The sequence below is a fragment of the Malurus melanocephalus genome, unplaced genomic scaffold, assembly GCF_030028575.1.
Source record: "Malurus melanocephalus ecotype Western Australia unplaced genomic scaffold, MMel_1.1 scaffold_597, whole genome shotgun sequence".
NCBI classification, from domain to species: domain Eukaryota; kingdom Metazoa; phylum Chordata; class Aves; order Passeriformes; family Maluridae; genus Malurus; species Malurus melanocephalus.
The window spans coordinates 49537-68643 of record NW_026623829.1 but is presented as its reverse complement, the minus strand read 5'-3'; the positions used below and the strand labels follow the sequence as shown (position 1 = coordinate 68643).

The window sequence follows — 19107 nt, the reverse complement described above, 5'->3', positions numbered from 1 at the left end:
AATTCTAAGAAATGGGCATATTGGAGGAAACATTTCTGTAAATTTTGTATGAGTGAGGGTTCTCTCCTTGTTTCAGATTTCATCACAAAAACTTTGTGGAATTCTGCTAAATAATAACTTACTAAGAAAATTTTGCAATACAGTATAAATGAGAAAAGAATATGCTTTATTTTKTTCAGCTTGAAACAGTTTAAATCAGAAATATAACTCTTAATAATGATCACCCATGCAATGGTGTTGAACTTTATGAGATTTGGTTGAGAAAAGTTTGTACAGTAGATGTTTAGAAAAAGAAATACAATGTAAGAGGTGAATAAATTACACAATCAGACATTTGTTCCTGGTATGTGTTCATACTTGTTAAATTATTTCTCACTTTAGGAAAAAAAAATATTTTTGTGAAAATATTCCTAGTTGATTCTCTTCATCTTCATGAGCATGTGTACAATACATGAAATTAAAAAAACAAAACAAAACACACAACAGTGTTAGTAGGCCATTAAATTTGAAAACAAAAGGAAGAGCCCCAAACTTGGATATAGAAGATTATGACACTTCCTGATAACCTCAAAGGGACTGTTTAGCATGTAACTTACTCTTTACCATATTAGGGCTGCAATTACAGGCTGATGTTTTCTAGTAAATGGCACCTTCCTCATAGATTATTGATCCTCTAAAATATATTATCCCATGACCTCTTCAGTTGTCCCTTCCTCCTCCCACCCCAACCTCACTTGCACATATTAGAAGCTGTAATTTATTAGATATATAGGATTTCAAAACAGATGGACAAACATTTTTCCATGTARTATAATTTATCTGTGAAAACACTATCTGGTCTTTATTTTGTGCTGAGTTTCATATATATTTTTAAGATCAYAAGGAGACCCTACATTGAGGAAGTATATGTGAAAAGGGTATTCAAAACTGCAACAACCATGGCTGTATTAAGATTTTATATGCAATTATAATGCACTGACAGACTTTGAGGATCTTAATCCTCCATTTTAAGACTATTTGGTGGCAGCTGTTTGATAGACTAAGTACTCAATATATCATTTGAAAAACATAGCAGAGAATAATATGATTATCTAAAACTGAGTGCAGAAAAAATATATACAGTTAGAAGGAAAAAAAGCCATGTAGATGACAAAAACTTTAGAGGCTATGTCTTCACAGGAGATMATTTTTCTTCACAGAGTATAAATACATTTTTCATCCAGTATTAGGTGTTATAATACAGATGAAAACTCACAAGTGTGGGAATCATGTTTTTACAAAAAGGTGTAGCCTTGAAACATATATCATCTAGAACAAAGTAATTCAGCATTTATGGAACTGGTTGAGTTTTCCAACAGGTCTAAGCATGTTTCTGCAAAACAATATCTATTCAAAGTGATTTAGTGTGACATTCCTTGTACACCAAGACATCCAACCCCCCTTCATTRGCTATAAACCTCACCCTGTTCAAGCTGCTGGAACAGAGCTGGCTGAGATGCAGGGACTCCTCAGAAGGGGTCAGTGCCCAGGGGCTGCTGTAGGAGAGAGGCAGATAATGTTCTGGGCTGGGAAATGAGAGGTTGGGAAATTACTGTGGGACAGTAAGCCAGAATCATGCTCTCTGGCATCTTTGCTGAGTTAAGTTTTTCCAAAACCTTCAGCCATAAGATTCACAGAACCTTAGTCTTAATGTTTCCCATAAATTTCAGGCTCATAATGGCATCATAAGCTAATTCAGGGACTCTGCTTACCTTTTCAAGCAGCTGGAAGTGTCTAGCCTTTGACCATTGCCCTTCTCTAACTAATGCAGCTTTATGGTAAACAACTAAAAACATATTGTCCATTAGATCTGCTATGCTAAAAGCAAAGAAACAAGTCTTTTCTTTCCATAGGTTAAGAATTCCTAATCAGACTCTAACAAGCTAGCTCACAAAAGAAGTTATTTTCCAGCATATGTAGGAGAAAAATAAATTAAAAGAATAAGAAATTACCAACTGTGAAGTTAAATACAGTGTTTAGGAAAATGCTGTGTTAGCACAAGAAGTTAATTCTTCAACACAAAATGGCAATAGAAAAGCTTGAGCATTTATGCCTCCTTCAAAACTAGTTGCTAAAATATTTAATAAAATGTAACTATTTAGGATTATTTAGAATTCAAAACAACTCTTGTGTAAAATGTTCATGTTACTGAAGGCTGCCCAACAACAGGAGCTTAAGATGGAGTGTGGAGAAAAGTACATTACTCAATTGAAACTGCAGAAATTATTTTATATAGTTAGAGAGCAATTTCCTTAGTTGGATTTTGTCCAAGGTTTTGCATTTGTCACCTGAAGCTYATGGGAAAAACCACACGATCTTTCATGAGCACAAGTTACCGTGACCTTTGCTTTAATGCCTCAGGACAAGAGATTCAGAAAAGCTGCTCCTGACAAAATGCTGGTACAGTACAGCTATGGGTAACAGTCCTATTTACTCCTTGCTTGTTTTAAATCTTTGATTTTGTTGTTCTTGGGTAAACATAAGAGATATTAAAAAAAGTAGAATAACTATAAAAATCTGGTAGACTAGAGCCAAGTAGTGTTACTTTTCAGTGAAGATTGTGAGCTTGCAGAACTAAAACCCCCACCCCCCGCATTTTGTAATGTGTATGGTACTAGCATTTCCAAAATTGAAATTTGGCTTCCTGACTTCATAAAGTGCTAGGGCTCTTTCAAATTCAATACAGCAAATGGGCAAAGCATTGCGCCAGAACCCAGTGTTACCTGATTCTATGGATGAGAATAAAAGTACAAAGTAAAGACCTAACAACAGAATATTCCCTAGGAAAAAGAAAGAGCAAAACTGATCTGTAGCAGTCTGAAAARCAAAAACTTTTACTCTAGACAGTGTTGTCCATCTGTAGATTGCAAGGCATTTTATTAATTATAATGAAAACATCACAGTGTCTTTTTGTGGCAAGTAAATGTTATGTCTGTTTTGCATGTGGGTAATGATGATACTGGCCCTTGTCGTCCAATACTGCTCTTGACTGCTCCCTTCAAAAGTTGCAAGTTGAAATGAAATTGTGTTCTGATGATGGAAAAAATAACCAGGTGTTTGGACTGAAATCCTTTGAACCTTTCCAGATTATTTTTATATGACAGTCGCAGGAGTGTGCTTACACAGTGAGATTGCTCATTGTGTCTAATTAAGCCAGTTTAATTAGAAATAGGTCTACAGATTCATTGTGCCATAATATTCCTCTTTATATGTAGCTTGATTGATATATTATGGCTGTGTCAAGTTAATGAGTCGCATGAGATGCAAGCATCCTTTYTGTTCAAGCAAAGTTTTAAAAATGTCACTGTACAAACTCTTTGAAGTGCTCAGGAGAAAGGACTGGTCASACATTCTCTCTAATGCAAATGTATGAATGGATGACTGGGTGAATCTTCCATATGTGATCTTTTCTTCACAACCCCAAAAATTTTCCTCGTGCTATGCATGAATCAAGACAGAAACTGATAAAAGATAWCTGTGGTTTATTTCTTTTTGTTTTATGAAGCTTACAGTCTAGTGTGCAATGAGAATGACTGTAATGCATTTATAATGTTTGGCAGTCAGAGAAAAATAAGAAATAAAACAAAGTCCTTCCCATCTGTTCAAGACATGCAAAAGTAAAAGTCTTCTCTTACGGGTAAGCTTGGGAGCAAGTTGGGTACTTACAACAAGCAGGCAAAACTGGGTCAAACGTTCACTAGATGACCTCCTGAAGTTCCTTCCTATCTGAATTAACCTGTAAGCTCATATTTTTAAAATATAATGGTCCCATACTTGTTGCCATTACACCATGGTTGTGATCCCTTTGGGATTCTAGTTGGACACATTTACACTCACCAGGCCTTGAATGAGTAGCACTTGGTGGAAAACAATTCATGATGTTAAAACTGAAGCAAGGGAAAATACAAACTGGTATGGTTGGGGGGGGGGCAGTCAAAAGAAGTTAAAAAGCTACCACTCTCAACTTTTGCACAYTTTTTAGCTGGAGATGGCCATTCTGGTTAGATGAGACAGCGTAACCATCCGTAAGATGATAGTTAATACATATCAGGGCAGTGCAAAACTGCATARCTTAAATAACCCCTTCAGCAGCTTGATGGTAGTGACTTTTAATTTGCAAATGGCGTTAAAAGGGTGAGACAGTATTTTCTGAAATTGTTGCAGGTCAGATTTGAAGAACTTGACCCAGTCCTTGGTGAAAAAGTGGTTTGGTTCCAAGTATCCAGATCCCAGACACCTATATGTCACGTAGCAAATGCAGAAGCACTGAAAGAATTGCCCTCAGGAAGAAATCTCTGTGAAATCTTAGTGCAGAAAGACTGGGTAAAGCTATTTTAAAAGATGAGCAATCAAATTAAGATAATGCTCACTTTTTTTTCCCCACCAATATTTGCCAGGGATTTGATCCTTGAAAGTAAATCAGAAGAGAATTTGACCTAGGTAGTTAACTCCATGACGTGATCAAATTACAGTTTGGGGAATCTTCTGCCTTCTTACCTTAATTCAGGATCCCAGRCTGTTTGCTTCACACCTTTGCCCTTTTTACATGAGTTTCAATGCTGTCTTACATTTCCCTCCCCAATCTATACTTCTGTTTCTCTCTAACTCGCTTCCTATAGATCTATTTTTCCCCCTGACATGTCTATTTTTTAGCCCTGCTCTTAGCCTTTCCACCACTACTTTTATCCTTGAGTTGGTCTTCAATCATCCTTTTTCTTTTTTACCTCCRTTTTGTAATTTATCTTTTGTTTTTTAGGGTTCTGAGGGATGATCAAACAGTTTAGAACTTCTTTTTTCAAAAGCTAATGGACCTAGCTTACTTCAGATTGTATTGTACTTTTGGACCCTATAGAGTTCATGAAAGTCTGAGGAAAAAAAATGGCATTATATTGATATATCCTGGCAATTTATTACAGTATTTCCCCAYTCATCACATGCATGATGTCTGAAAGGAATATGTTGTAACCTTCCCTTAAAGAAGCTGAAAGACCATAATAATTTTCCTTTTATAAAGGGTTTCTGTCTATGAACCATGAAAAACATTCTGCCTCTTTCTCAAATTTGGCTTAGATATTTGGGCACTTACACTTAGCACAGGACAATAAATAAGTTTTTTTGTGGTCAGATTTAGATTTATGTTTAGATTTATGTGGTCACATGTGTTGCCTTGTTACAGATATGTTTAAATACAGTTTCTACTACAGTTTCTACTGTTTTACAGAGAATACCAGATAGCTCAATAGCAGCCTGTCCTGCTCTGGAGTGTTAGAACAGATTTCATATCTGACATAAAAGGACTGTTTGAACTTAATCAAAATTAAACACAGTTTTTTAATTTCTTGCTGATGCTGCTACAAGTAGAAATGATCACAAATTTTTATTTTAAAATATGGTTGAACTTAAGCCAAAATAATCCTGTTCTGCAGACTAAACTTTCTCATTCTCATGTATTGGGACTTGTTCTTTAAGCACAAATAAATTTATTCCAGATATGAATATGGATATGCACAGAGTGCATCAGAATTTATGTTCCTGGCTAGAAATAAAAGTAATGTTATCGTTAAACACACCAGATTCCACCTCTGTTTATCTCTCTGTTTCTTGTTTATTGTTCCTTCTCACAAGACTTTGCACCCTGGACAGTGCTAACTTTCAGTAGTTATGTTTTTTAGTATTTTCTTTTTGGTCTTGGGACTGTTTTACCATTTGATTATATTTCACCAAGGAAATTGTGCAGGATATATTATTTAGTGAAAACAACTTGCCAAGGTGCAGAGAGACAATTGCTTTAGTGAGGATTCTCTGTGCAGGATACAAAGAAAAAATATATTTGGAGGTCTTTAGTGCTCAGGGAGATGCATGTATTTCATAAAATTAATTGATCCCAGTCTGTCAAAGGCTTTTATCATGCTAGAATAGTATATAAGAAAATTCAGATGACACAATTGAGCATTATATTGTGCTTGCTAGGATCCTGGCTCCTTGAGGAGGTTGTATACCCTTGTCCAGTTCCTTCTGACCTTCAAAAAGCACTGAAGATGCTCAGGGTCCTTCCTGGGACAGTCAGACTCTCCCAGGATGAGAGGGGAATACCAGTAAGTCCTCTGCAAGGGTAGTGTCACCTTCCTATGTAAAAACAACCCTTGGAACAAATTCAATTTTTTACAGTCAGTAGCTGAAATGCCATGTCTCATAGAAAACTATAGATCCACCAGTGTTATTAATATCCTACCTTTGGGACATACACACATTGACCTCTATTCCCAAAATGTATCTTTGAGTGCTGCAAGTATTTTGTACAGAATATAAGGCAAATATTTTTGCACAAAGATTATTGTATCTGATGGAAGAGGGATAATTCAGACATTCAAAATAATTTCCAGAGGCAGGTGCACTTTGTAGTGTCACAGCATGGAAGTTCTTGATGCTTAACAAGATAGTGACAAATTTCATGGTCACTGACCTCTGTTTGTGGAAGGAGCTACTGATATCTTATATCTCTCGTTCTAATTTTTTTTTCTCCTACTGCCCAATGTTAAAATGCACCAGTCTTTCAAAAGTTCATTCAACATCAGACCTCTTCAAAGATTTCTCAGGCTGGTAACCCAAAATAGGAACCCTGTGCATGCTAAAAATACACAATGCCTTGCAAGCATATTTAGAAGTCAAATGTGAGTTGAAAAGAGRATGTGCATCGAGATTTCTGCCATATAACAACAGAGACTTTATTGCAGTGGCAGTGCTGAGTGACCCCTCATCTGTCATTTCAGTCCAGTGTATGCTGGTGCGCAAAAAGCACTTCATGCTGCACCAGTGGCAGCTTCTGTGTGGGTGGAAGCACTCTTTGCTTGCATGTGCTGTATTAGATAATGCAGTTRCTGTTTTACTGCCTTTTCATCGCARGGCGACTGCATRTGGTGCTCTGGAAAGCAGTGGGAAGGCTCAAACACCCAACCAAACTGCAAAGCTGACAAGGAAGAGGGAATTTTTCTTAGGGACCCAATAGTGGAGTTGATATAACTCAAGATGTCACTGAAAGTTGCTGGACTGGGGTGGGGGTGGGCTGTGATATTCTCTGCAATGCTCAAAAAACTCTGTTCTCACCTTTCTATCTGTGGCTGTTCCAGGGTCAGTGGGGTTGCTCTGCATCTAGAAAGCGTATTTGCCTTCCACCTGGTCATCAGACACAGAAAGTAATAGTTAGCATATCTAATGCTTAGGGACATGTGGGGAAATGCTTCCCCTACAGGATCGGCAGCCAAAGCTCCCTCAAAGGGAAGGCAGTTTTCCATGAACGTGTAAGCCTAGAATATTCAGATTGCAGCAAAATGCAGAACTGTGAATATGGAAAAGAAAGGAATATACAAACTAACTGCTACAGCATTTTGAGGCAAAGCCCTGAGGTGTCAGTGATTTGTTCTGTGCCAAGGATGTGGTATTTGCTGTATCTGGCATATGCAGTTCCTCAGAGCTTGAATATGAAATATGGTTCTGTTCCTTTTCCCCATTTTTCATATTTTCAGTGTATTGCACAGATGCACTTTGACTCCAGCCTCTCTAACAACAGAGGTAATGGAAATAGAGGTTAATTTWTTTTTTCAAAATATGATGTTTTCACTGATTGGAAAGAGCAAGATCAAGTTCTGTTAAGGCAAAAAATAACCYAAATTATGGCAGGGTTAATATCTAGAAAGCTTTACAGTCAAGAACACAGTGTTCTGCTGCAAGATTTGGTGGCACTGCAGGTGGGTGGTGTGTGGAAAGTATGAAAGGTGACAGCTGGACAGTAAATTCATGCAGCTGAGAAGTTTCTTTATTTTATGCTTGAATACAATTTGGCTCCAGTGGCATTTTGGTCTGCGACTGAACTCATCATACAAATAAATGGACTGTTTTCTTTTTGGCCCTGAAGGGAACAGGCATGTGTTTGTGCTGCATATATTATCTGACCAAATTCAGACCCAGCATCACAGTGTCACATCCAGGACAACTTCAGGTCAGAGCAGGGTTTCAACCAGCTCCTTCCACGTTGTTTTTGGTGACTTTGTGAGCTAGCTGTGTTGTGATGCCCAGGGACACAGGAGCCAGCTGGCAGAGGTTCTCATCCACAGCCTCTCAAAATCTATTTTCATGGGCTTCAGTGAGATTTGAATTAAGGTTTTTAGGCTGAAGTTCCCATCGCTTGGTGCCAGTAATTGGGTCAGTTATGACGAAGTGTTCAGCACTTATGATTCTTGTAAGAGACTTCATAGTGATATTTTCCAGAGAGCCCAAAAACCTGTTATGTTTGAGCTATAGAAAGAGCAGCCACAAATGTGCTTGTTTGCATTTAGGGTGTGTAGCATTCTTAAATGTCCATCCTCCACATATGCTTCAGAAAATACTGATAATGATAAAATGTTCTGTGGTAGCTGTAAATACTGCTTTCACATACACAGCCTCAATAGATCTGATACGTTTCTCAGGAGAGCAGAAGCAATTACAGTAGTTACATATACTGAATTTTCTTTCCTCCTTCCTACCTGTTTGCTGTAATAAACAGAAAGCTACCAATCTTCTTTACACTCTGGCATGCTAGAAATTAATGGAGTAAATGCACATGCTGTTTTACTTTGCCAGAGACTGGCTTATACAACAGATTTTTACTCTGTAAGACAGATTTTGCTGTATTTGTGCTTTTTTCATCTCCCCCTGAGGAGTATTAACTCAAAGCAATCACAAGACACCCATCCTTGCCTGCTGCTTCTTGAACTGCTGTATCCTCTTCTTTGCTTCTTGCTTCTTGATTTGAAGCTTTTTTTAATTCTTTTTTTCTTGACGAGGAAACAGCAGCAATCAAAAATCATAAAGGGTGTCTTCTTTCCTAAAATAATAATCATTTAAWGTGAGAAAACAAACATGTAGAACACTTCTGGTCACATAGGATTTACTTTCAACAACTGTGCTCTTTCTACCCAAATGAAGATAGGTAGAGTGCTCTGTGAAGTGCAGTGCTGGAAAAGGAAGACGTGTACACGCTTGGAAAATGCTGAGCTGCTTGTGAAGCTGTAGACACTGCATGTTTATGACTTGGTTTCCTAAGCAATCTCCAGAGCTTGAACGGATTACAGTGATATTTTAACAAGGCTGCTGGCATCCATCACCAGCTTTCACTTACTGAGAAAGCTAAAAGATGGAAGAATGCAATTATTTCCACGTAAGCTAAGTGCCAGTGGCTGATTGTCACGAAAACTTTGATGCTTTAAACTTCTTCACCTTCTGAAGGCAAACAGGTAAGTCTCACAGGCTTCTCTTCCAGTGCTCGTTTTGGTGAGGGAGCAGGGGTTTGCAGGGGATCAGTGTCAGAGGGAAATGTGTCGGATGTGAAGGCAACTGTTTGTCTCATTGCAGCACTGTCGTTTTCTGTCTGTCAGGTTACAAATCCTTTACCTGTGTAATAGCTATTATATCTTTCCATAGCCAAGATATGAATCTCTCTCCAAATAATTCCCTAAATTTTATACCTTTAATACTATTGGAAGAGAATGTGTATATCAATCATCTGTGCATATTGAAATATCTGTCTCTAAATCTCTTTCAGTTGTCTTATAATTACTTCTAGATTTATAACTCTGGTTAAAATAATGCTATTTCATAAGAAAAATGAAATAATATGTATAGGATTGTATTTTCTAAAGATGATTTTTGTTGAACACTTTCCCCCTGAAAACAGAATTTCCTGCACTAACATCTTTGGGCAATGTACTTTTCAGATGAGATCTGCATTATTTTAGAAATACTGTGGCAAACAAGGGGTTTCCTAGCTTGCAAGTGGGAATCTAACAGCATCAAAAATAGATATTTCTTTCCCTTTCACCCTTGAAAGAACACTTATTCTCTTTGAGTAATGGCACTGCTGTGCCTCTAGAGGTGAGGATTCCTATCTGAAGACTTTTAATATAAAAGCCCTTATTACCATTTAGAAAAAAAAAACTCCTTGATCATAAATGGGTTTTGTCTTAATTAAGTTTTTTTTGTGTCCTCTGAGAACAGTTGCTACCTTATGTATTATTAGTATCGAAGGGCAAAATTTTTACATGATTCTTTGATATTTTTGTTTACAAGAATAACTATCAGAGAAAGAAGTATTTTGAGTTCAAAATAAATATTAATACTTCTTGTTTGTTTTAAAATATGGTTGTTTACAGAAAGTATTAATTTAACCTCCATTTCCAATCTGGCTATGATAATTGAAACAAATCCTGCTGGCAGACACAATTATAAATAAACTTCTAAGAATAATTAGAAGTGTAATTAACAGAAGACTGAGTTATTATCACTTTCTCCTCCGTATAATAATTCTGCATAAAAAAATGAGAAATGGCTCTCATTAAAATCTCACAGCAGAGAAATCCACAGAAGGGAGTGAGACATTAAAACAAAGCATTCAAGATGTGCAAATACTGTGATTAATTAATTAAACAGAGACCAGCTCCAAGGAAAAGCCTGAAAGCAATTGGGATGTTTAAGAAATGGATACATCATAAGGAGTTAACAGGCTGGTTTTGATTTGTCTTGTTTCGCTGGGGTTATTTTTGAAAGGCGATAGCTCAGAGTACCTTGTGGATCTATATTTGTGTATTTTGCTGGTATCGTTTAGCTCTGTGGAATCCTTCTGAATGCCAGTACTTTATTCATCAGTAGACCTTTCAAAATATCAATCAATGGGGTGACTATTTAGGAAGGATTTAAAAGAGCCTGGCAGAGGATTGTTGATGTAGTTTTTTCCCCCATCAGCTAAGGGGCATTCTCTACTAAACTTGAGAGACTTTCTGAGCTGTTCCCAGTGACTTTCACTAGAAAGGTGCTTACAAAGACACCTCTGCTAGTGGCAAAAAGAAAAACCAGCTGCTGAGTCTTTTGTGAAGCAAAGAAAGAACAGCCATTTGAGAGGTTTTGCCAGACAAAATACTGGTATTCTGGAGCTCAGCTCTATTCAGAATAGAAATGCCAGCAGTTGCTTAAATCTGGCTTCTGTAAAATTCCTCAAGGTGTGTTTATTCAAATACTGTGCAGTATCATGACAACACACATACTGTATATTTTGGAGTATTGAATAMTGTTTAGGACTACTTTGGCTGCTATTAAATGCTAGTTCTAGCAGCAACATGTGTAGAGTGCAGTATTTAGGAGGTTTAGGTGTTAATCATAAATATTCAGGTTGTGTTACTTTCCTTAATATTGGGAAGTTAACCCAGAAAAGGAAATTTCCATCTCTTTTATAAAGGGGAAAAAAAATACCAACGACCCAAACAAACAATAAAAAGAGCAGGGGGAAAAAAGAATAAAAAAAGAGGGCAGAGAAATTTTTGTTCTGTGGTACTAAACAGTAATGTCATGTAATACACATCCAAGAGCTTAACAGAACTGTAGTAGGACTAATTTAGCCCATGTCTGTCTAATCCTTYATTAGCATACTATTATTTTTTTTTTGCCCAGTGGGTATATTTCCTGTTGAGAAATAATGTGAATATTTATTCAGCAGTAATAACTGTTGCTGCTTGAAAGCTTTTTTTGCCATGTGTGAACATGCCTATCTAGAAAAGAATTTCAGGCAGATGATCACCCCTGGGATTCAATGAACTCATGCGTTGCATGTCCTATCTAACTACACGGCTGTACAGCAAGATTACTGTTTTTCTAATGAGATTCTACTCTGAGCACAGACACTGCAGACACATCATTGCCTCTCAATAGTACTTGTCTTCTGGAGTGGTTTGGTGTACGCACAGAGCTAGTCCATTTCAGCAGCATTAGAGGGGCAAGTCTGCCTCTATTTGGTGCAACAGGTTAAGCAGTTTCTGTCTGAGACTGTAGGAGTCTCCTAAGAATGAACTCAGTCATCTCCCCATAGAAATCAGGGAGCATTTTGCTGTCTAGCTTGGAGGAGTAGGATAAAACTCTCTGTTTTGACATGTAATTTGTGTTCAATATCAATGACTCCCTGAAAAATACAACTGCCACTGCATATTGCTTATACAAAATGGAAGTTTAGGTCAAATTATAAATATTAGAATTGGTTGAAATTATTCATTTGTATTTCATTTGTATGCTCAGAAGTAAATTTGAAAGCTGGTTTTCTTTATCTAAACAAAAGAAAGATGTTTAGTCTATGTATTTTCTGTAGTGAAAATTGCTGTGCTACTAGCCAGATACCCACATTTTTGTGCATATGTTTTTGATACAGCTATTTTGAAATGCTATTTTTAGTGCTAGGGTGATGAAAGGAATCAGTATATATACTGGTGTATAAAAAATTCAAACTGAAGCTAACTCCACAATGAACAAAAAATTAGTACTGCAATTGACTGTGCTGGCAAAACTGATGTAAATTAAGGGTGATTTCATTGAATGTAGGAGGTTTACTTTTTCATAAATGCAATTCAAGTCAGATCYACTAATATTTATTTCAAATTAACTTCTGAAAGTATGAACAAACCAAACAATTGTAAAACACAGGCTGTAACCTTTTATCATTCTTTAGTCAGTTGGCAATTAAGTTGCTGTAAATCAATATCTATCTAAAAAAAGGATAATAAGAAATCTTAAATGTTTTCCATTTTACTTGCTATTTACTTACCATGTACTATTTTTTAATGTTGCAAATTTTTGACAACTGCGGTATCCTAGTCTGATTTGCAGTGATGGAAACAAGAAAAGAATGAGACCAGCTGCAATATAAAATATTGAAAAAAATTATTACAGTAATATTATTTTTAAAGCATGTTAGAATTAGGTTTTACAGGTGCTGAATATCCTGCAGATGGATGGAACTATTTGTACATGCTCTGTCATACCTTGGAAATTTTTTTGTGAATGAAGATCTATTTATTATGGTTAGATTTTTCAATTAATTGCTGATGATCTGGAAATATACTCACTGAAGCTCAGACTCTCCTGCACGTATTATGGCATTTAAACTAAAAAGGCAAGAAATCAATTTAGTTGTTTGTTCTGTAATTGACTGAATAGCAAATGAGATACAGGATATTGAAAGGTCAAAATGAGAAACATACCGAGAACACTTATTTACAAATAATAAAAAGTTTTTAATAAAAATTTGTTTAATAATTGAATTATACCTTTCATTTAATATTTTAAATAATTTTTATTATCTCAGCACATCTTTGTATTTCTATTAAAATTACTGAATCCTTTATATACAATACTGCACTTAAAAATCATATTCACTTCTCATATCACAGGTACTGGAAAAGGTGTGGATTGCAAGGAATGAAGTGATGGTCTTTACAGTATTAAGCTATGATTGTGATGAAGGCTAATGCTGTTTCATCTGTCTTAAGTGTCCGGACATACTATGGCAGGCAGCTGGGTCAGCTGCAGAGGAGGTTCCCTGTGTCACTTGGTGCCTCTGCACTGTGCTGTGGGAAGGCACCTGCAGCTGACAGGGACTGCAGAAGTGATCTGAGCACACAAGGAGCAAGGCTGGTGCACCTCTGCTTCCAGCTCTCTGGTCTTCCCTGCTCCTGACTTCCAGGGAGATTCCCAAGAGATTTTTCTGCTTTAAATTCTTGAATGTCTGACAGGTTGTGCCCACATCTTCCAAGTCACCAGGGGCCTCTGCTGGTTAGAGGAGAGTAGGTGCCCAGCACAGTAAGGAGCTCAYCCACCCTGTCCCTGCAGCCCAGCCATCCAATCACTCCAGAGAAGGCACTGTTTCCCCTGCCTCAGCCAACACTTGGTGCTTGCTGCAGCACTCACTTGCCTTCTTCAAATGCCATCTTTCCACTTGGCTCTTACCTACAATCTGGACGGGAACATATTGACAGAAGAGTCTTTCTTCTTCCCACTTATCTCCCTGGGGACCTTTTCTTGCTATCAGGTCCTGGCAATACAGGATCAGAAATGGGACTGTGCCCAACCTGGTGCTGTGGATTGTTTCATGTCCTCATTATTTTGGTGCCCAAGGTCCTGTGGTGAGGGGTCTGTCTGGCTCCAGGGCGCTGCTTGTAAGCTGTACCATTCCCCCAGGGAATGACCGCTGACTGGATCCCAGCTTGCTCTGGTCCTTAGGCTCACAGGACACCTATTTTCTCAAAGAGGATAATGCTATTATTGAAAGGAAATAAAACGGGGAAGAAAAAAGATACATAGAAAATGGAATAAGCATAGAACATATGCATTAGTCAGCCTTTTCAATGAATAATAAAACACATTTATATGAGATTAAATTCAAGTCTTGTGTAAGTGAAAGAGAGACACTGCACTTGCTTTCTGTAAGAGACTGAATTTTATCTAAGCAGCTTTACATTTTCTTAAAAAAAAAAGGTAAAAAGTTGCAGAAATGTTGACATCTCCAAACCTACCTCTCCTAAACCTTTTTAATAATCTGCTAGATCCTTCTTACACACTAGCTTTTGCTTTCATTTTGAAATCACCTGTTGACTTGCTTTCTTGCTGTGGTTGTTTTATTACTTTGCCCTTCAACTGCCCTTCCCTAGAACTTTTAATGATATTTTCTCCACTACAGAGAACTTCAACACTTATTGGTATTCTGCCTTGTAAAAATAAAGTACAAAACAAAGCACATTAAAATATTAATACTTCTTTAAGATTGTACTGTTGGGGATAAAAACAGGCATGGGCATGAATGTAAAGGAGTAATAGTGGAAAGATAAAACAACTACAACATACCATGATGAAACAAATCTTTCTTTACTATGTGTATGGTGAAATACATTCATGTAGACTTAATAATTCCTTTGCAAGTATTTGTGAAATCTCTCCACCTCTCCTTGTTCCCTTAGTCTAAATGTTCCCATATTTCTCTGGAGGTTGTACTTGGGGGATTAGGAATTCCCAGTATATGCTCATATCAATAAACATATTGGATGAACTGAATATGTTCTGCAATCTGTTTCATACAGCAGCTCTGCTAACAGGATCTAATGGTTCTTCCTGAGCTTTGAATATATGTGAAGCATCTGGCTTTGCTRAGAAAACGAGGCTAAACTGTAGATTTTCTTTATAAAGCATGAAAGCAGAGTGTGGTGCAGCTAAGCTACTGTCAGAAAATTTACTCTCTTCCTTAAGATAACCTGTCCCCGTTTCACAAAGACCTGGTGTTTGTGACTTAGATGGGGCTTACATGATACAGGTTGGAGTTCTTCAAGGGGAGAATTAGATAATTCTGCTGTGTGACTGCAAGCTAAGGCACTTCTCAGGGCCTTGCCCTTTAACTTATCCTATCACTATAACGAAATAAAGAGCTGATCTAGCTCAGATCTTTGACAGTAATCATGCCTGAGCAGTTTGGCCAAGATCTACTGTTGTACTTACTGCCAGGTCACGGGGAGAGAAATCTTGAGGTCTTTTAATTTCTCACATCTTACCTGTGCAACAGAAAGATAGCTTAGTCAGTGCTGAACAAATGCCATGGTCTGACTAAGGATTTATACAGAACAACAGCACCAGAGAAATGTTTTGTTTCAGGCACTCTGGTGTTTTGGGGGGGTTCTTTCAGCCTCTAGAGCCACAGAAGCCAGTGGAAGTCCTGCCACAAATTGCAGGGGTCAGGCCCTGCTCAGGGTCAATCCCCTTGACATTAACCTTGCAGAAATCCTCTGTGTTTCTCCTACTGGGCCATCAGTCGAGACACTTTAGRGGAAACCCCTTTGAGCCAGCTCGAGTTACTCAATTTTCCCATCACTTTTGTGAACCAAAATTAAATAGCCTCTTTCCTGTTTCACTCTTCCGTGAAACTTCAATGTATCAGTTAAAGCAATTCTAAGGTTTTGTCAGAGASCTCCATTTTGCAGACTCTATCAAAAACACCTAGGCAATTCCCCTGCAAGGTGGTTCTGGTTTAGAGTGCACCCTTTCAGCAGACAGTGTCTGCTCTGTCTGAAGTTCAACATTATAAAGAGGTCAGAAATAAGCAATACTTACTCTTGTTGCAGGGGCAGAGCTTAAGTGGCCACATGTTCATCTAGAAACTCACATAGGATTGGAGCGAACAGCATGAAGCTGTGTCAGCGGAGGTTTAGATTGGATATTAGGAAGACGTTCTTCACCCAGAGTGTGGCTGGGCACTGGAAAAGTGGCCACAACATTAGCTGTGACAGAGTTCCAGAAGCGCATTTGGACAAGGTTCTCAGGCACATGGTGGGATTCTTGGGGATGTACCGTGCAGGGGAAGGAGTTGGACTTTGATGATCCCTGTGGGTCCCTTCCTGCTCAAGGATATTCTGTTTCTGTGATAACCGTGTCACTTTCTTGTCATTTTAACATCTTGCAGATGATGTTTGCTTTTCAGAAGGCAGCTGCCCCACCCTGATTCACCCACTGCCGACATGCCCGGTTGGGTTTCCCGTGGTGCCAGCCCCGCTGGCCCAGSAGGCTGGCAGAGGGGCGTTGCTGTCACTGTGGAGCCGGGATGCTCCCCTGAGTCCTGTCAGTACCGCGCAGGCTGGGGGAGCATCCCACCTGTTCTGCCTGCTGCACTACTGTGGGCTTCTTTCCTTGCAAAACTTCCCTGCAGGGCAGCTAAGGACATCCGGGTAGGGTGACCGATCCCGGGAGGCGGAGAGAGGCGGGGGAGACCGGAGACCATCCCCTCTCTCTGCTGCTGCTGCTGAAGCTGTGCCGGAACCGGAGCCGTCGATGTGGCTCCCCAGAGTTAGTTGCTCAGCAACCAGAATCAATTAATATGCTTTGCAGAAAGTGCAGGGGAAGCCCGAGCTGCTGTCAGCKAGCAGGCAGGAGGCTGAGGGTGACTCAGGATCCCACTCCTGCCTGACACCCATTTGGTCCCACCCCATCTCCAAACACTCCGACAGCCACTGTTCTTCTCCCCTTTCTCCTTCCCGACGGTACTTAATGCATGTGGTCCCAAATTCTTCAGGCGAAGTACCTCGTTGCTCAAGAAGCCTCCTGCTTAAAGGGTTTTGCTTTTAGATCTGATTTGTATTTTGGGGTTATTTGTCAAACCTTCTCAACACTTTTCTAGAAATTCTAATCATGTTCTTTGGGAAGGGAAAGGGATAAGTGGTGTTTCTTCAGATGGTTTTAAAGATGCCTCAGGATGAAAAGGGTTGTTTGGTAGTTGAGCAGCAGCAATGAAAATGCATCGTGAATTGGGAAAGTTTTTGCCTCTTTCTTTATTACAAATGATCAGCCCTGCATATATGAGACCAAAGAGCTAGTAAAGATTGTTGTGAAACACCTAGATAATAGAGTAAAAGAGGGGGCGTTGTGGGATTTTTATATCTTCTCCTTTTCCGTATAGTAATTTCAGGGCTTTGGTAAGGTATTATTTTCTTTTTTTCTTTCTTTCTTTCTTTGATTTTCTTTGGAGTCCCTCTGATGACACCGCGAATCTGGGAATGAAGAACTTCTTAGAGCTGATTGGAAATGGCATTGCGGAGCTGAAACTTAACTGGAGGAAATATATCTCCTGAAGAAGAAAATATAATGCACTGTAAGGATCTGTCTTCTGGTGAAAAATTCAAGCCTAGAGAAAACTTGTCCGCTTTGTTAGGAAGAATGGGTTGGACAATTTTCTTCAATTCCAAAGGATATCTGAATGCCATGCTGAGCTTAATCTCTGCAGCATGCTCTGTGCTTCTCATCTCTTCCTGATGCACTGCATGGTAAGGCCTTTTTTCTTCCTTTTAATCATAACCATCTTTCTGATATGGTGAGAAGTATGAAATAATAGCAATAGTGAAATGAAAATTGAAAAAAATGTAAAAAGGTAGCAAAAGAATGTTTGTTTGCATGGTTGTTTTCAGGAGCAAGTCCTGATTACTGCAGCAGCTTTGTAAGATCATTTCTGTCTTTCTCCCTTGCTTTGTGACAGTGTGTGTGTGTGTGTGTGTGTGTGTGTGTGTGTGTGTGTGCACCTGTGCTGTTGTTTGCACTCAAACTGGAACATCTGCAGCTGTATTCACATATTTTCATGCTAAAGAGAAGGTTTAGGAATTCACTGTGACATTTTTCTCTCTTTTTTGCTCCCTTCCCTCCATTCCCCTCCTCCTGCCTTCTCTTTCTCTTGCTCTGTTTACCTGGGGTCATGGTTCTATACCTTCCCTTCACCTCAGTCGTGCACSGACTGCTAGAAGGCAAAAATAGGAGGTAAAATAAATCCTGTATCAATGKATGAATAGCCCTGAATAATATTATCTTTCTAAATGAAAGCTACAGAAAGGTTTTGATGTCTGCAATACTGGCAGGTACAAAACATTTATACTATTTTGTTTCCATGGGAAACAACTATCAAATGCAGACTTGGATGCTGTGTTTTAGATATAGTGRGAGGCAGATCCTCTTACACGTATCAGAAATCCGAAAATTACCACTGTGAATTATTACTCAAGTCATAAAATGAACAAACCCAGTATGGGATGGTCTCTTATCAAGTAATTTTTGGCTATGTATTAGAGGAGCACTGAGAATTATTACAAATAGCTTCAGTGGGCATTACAAGATWTTTTTTTGTTCACAGCTGTAATGTGGTTTCATCTTCCTGGATGARAGGTGCTAGGGGAGTGCACAGAGATTTTATTAACTACCTGACTTATGAATATTTAGGGTCATTGTCAAGAAATTGCCAAGCAGATCAGGAATTGCATAGTGAATGTACTGAGATGGAAGAACAGGTTTATTTTCCAGTAAAACTGGTTTATTTAGGTCTCTGTTTCAGAAATTAGGGTACAACTAAAAGGTGATGTAGTGGTGATGTGACACGTATGTATTTTCTTATGCATCCTKGTTGATCACTGAGTTTGGAAAAGTTGAGTGTTTCTTGAGTAAACTGTGGTAAGGGCCTGCCTCCACACTGAGGGCAACGCCTTGGWAATCTGACTGCTTTTGATGGAGCTGGAATAAGATCAGGAGCAGGTTTCTGTGACAGCTGTCACGGGCTGTCCAGCTGGGTATGGAGGTGACAGGTTCCTGGCAGCAGCTTTTCAGGATGGGAAGGATGAAAAAAGCCAAAGCAAAAAAGCTGGGCCATAGCAGGACTCATGAGTAAGAATCAGAGCTTAAATACTATTCAAAAGTTGTAAT

The 19107-nt window shown here is 38.5% G+C and overlaps 1 protein-coding gene across 6 annotated transcripts in view; it reads left to right on the top strand.

The window, feature by feature from the left end:
* TUNAR (TCL1 upstream neural differentiation-associated RNA) overlaps window positions 1-19107 on the top strand; it is a 162694-nt gene that overhangs the window by 110724 nt on the left and 32863 nt on the right. For 2 of the 6 annotated variants that reach the window (XM_057382981.1, XM_057382982.1), the window contains one exon: window positions 17396-17690. The exons of 1 other annotated variant lie outside the window; for it this stretch is intronic. In XM_057382981.1, coding sequence (XP_057238964.1) covers window positions 17652-17690 — 39 coding nt within the window. In that variant the 5' untranslated portion in view covers window positions 17396-17651. Of the gene's footprint in view, window positions 1-8925; window positions 9312-16751; window positions 17691-19107 lie in introns of those variants that run through there. 3 more of the 6 variants (XM_057382985.1, XM_057382986.1, XM_057382984.1) reach the window with 3 other exon arrangements.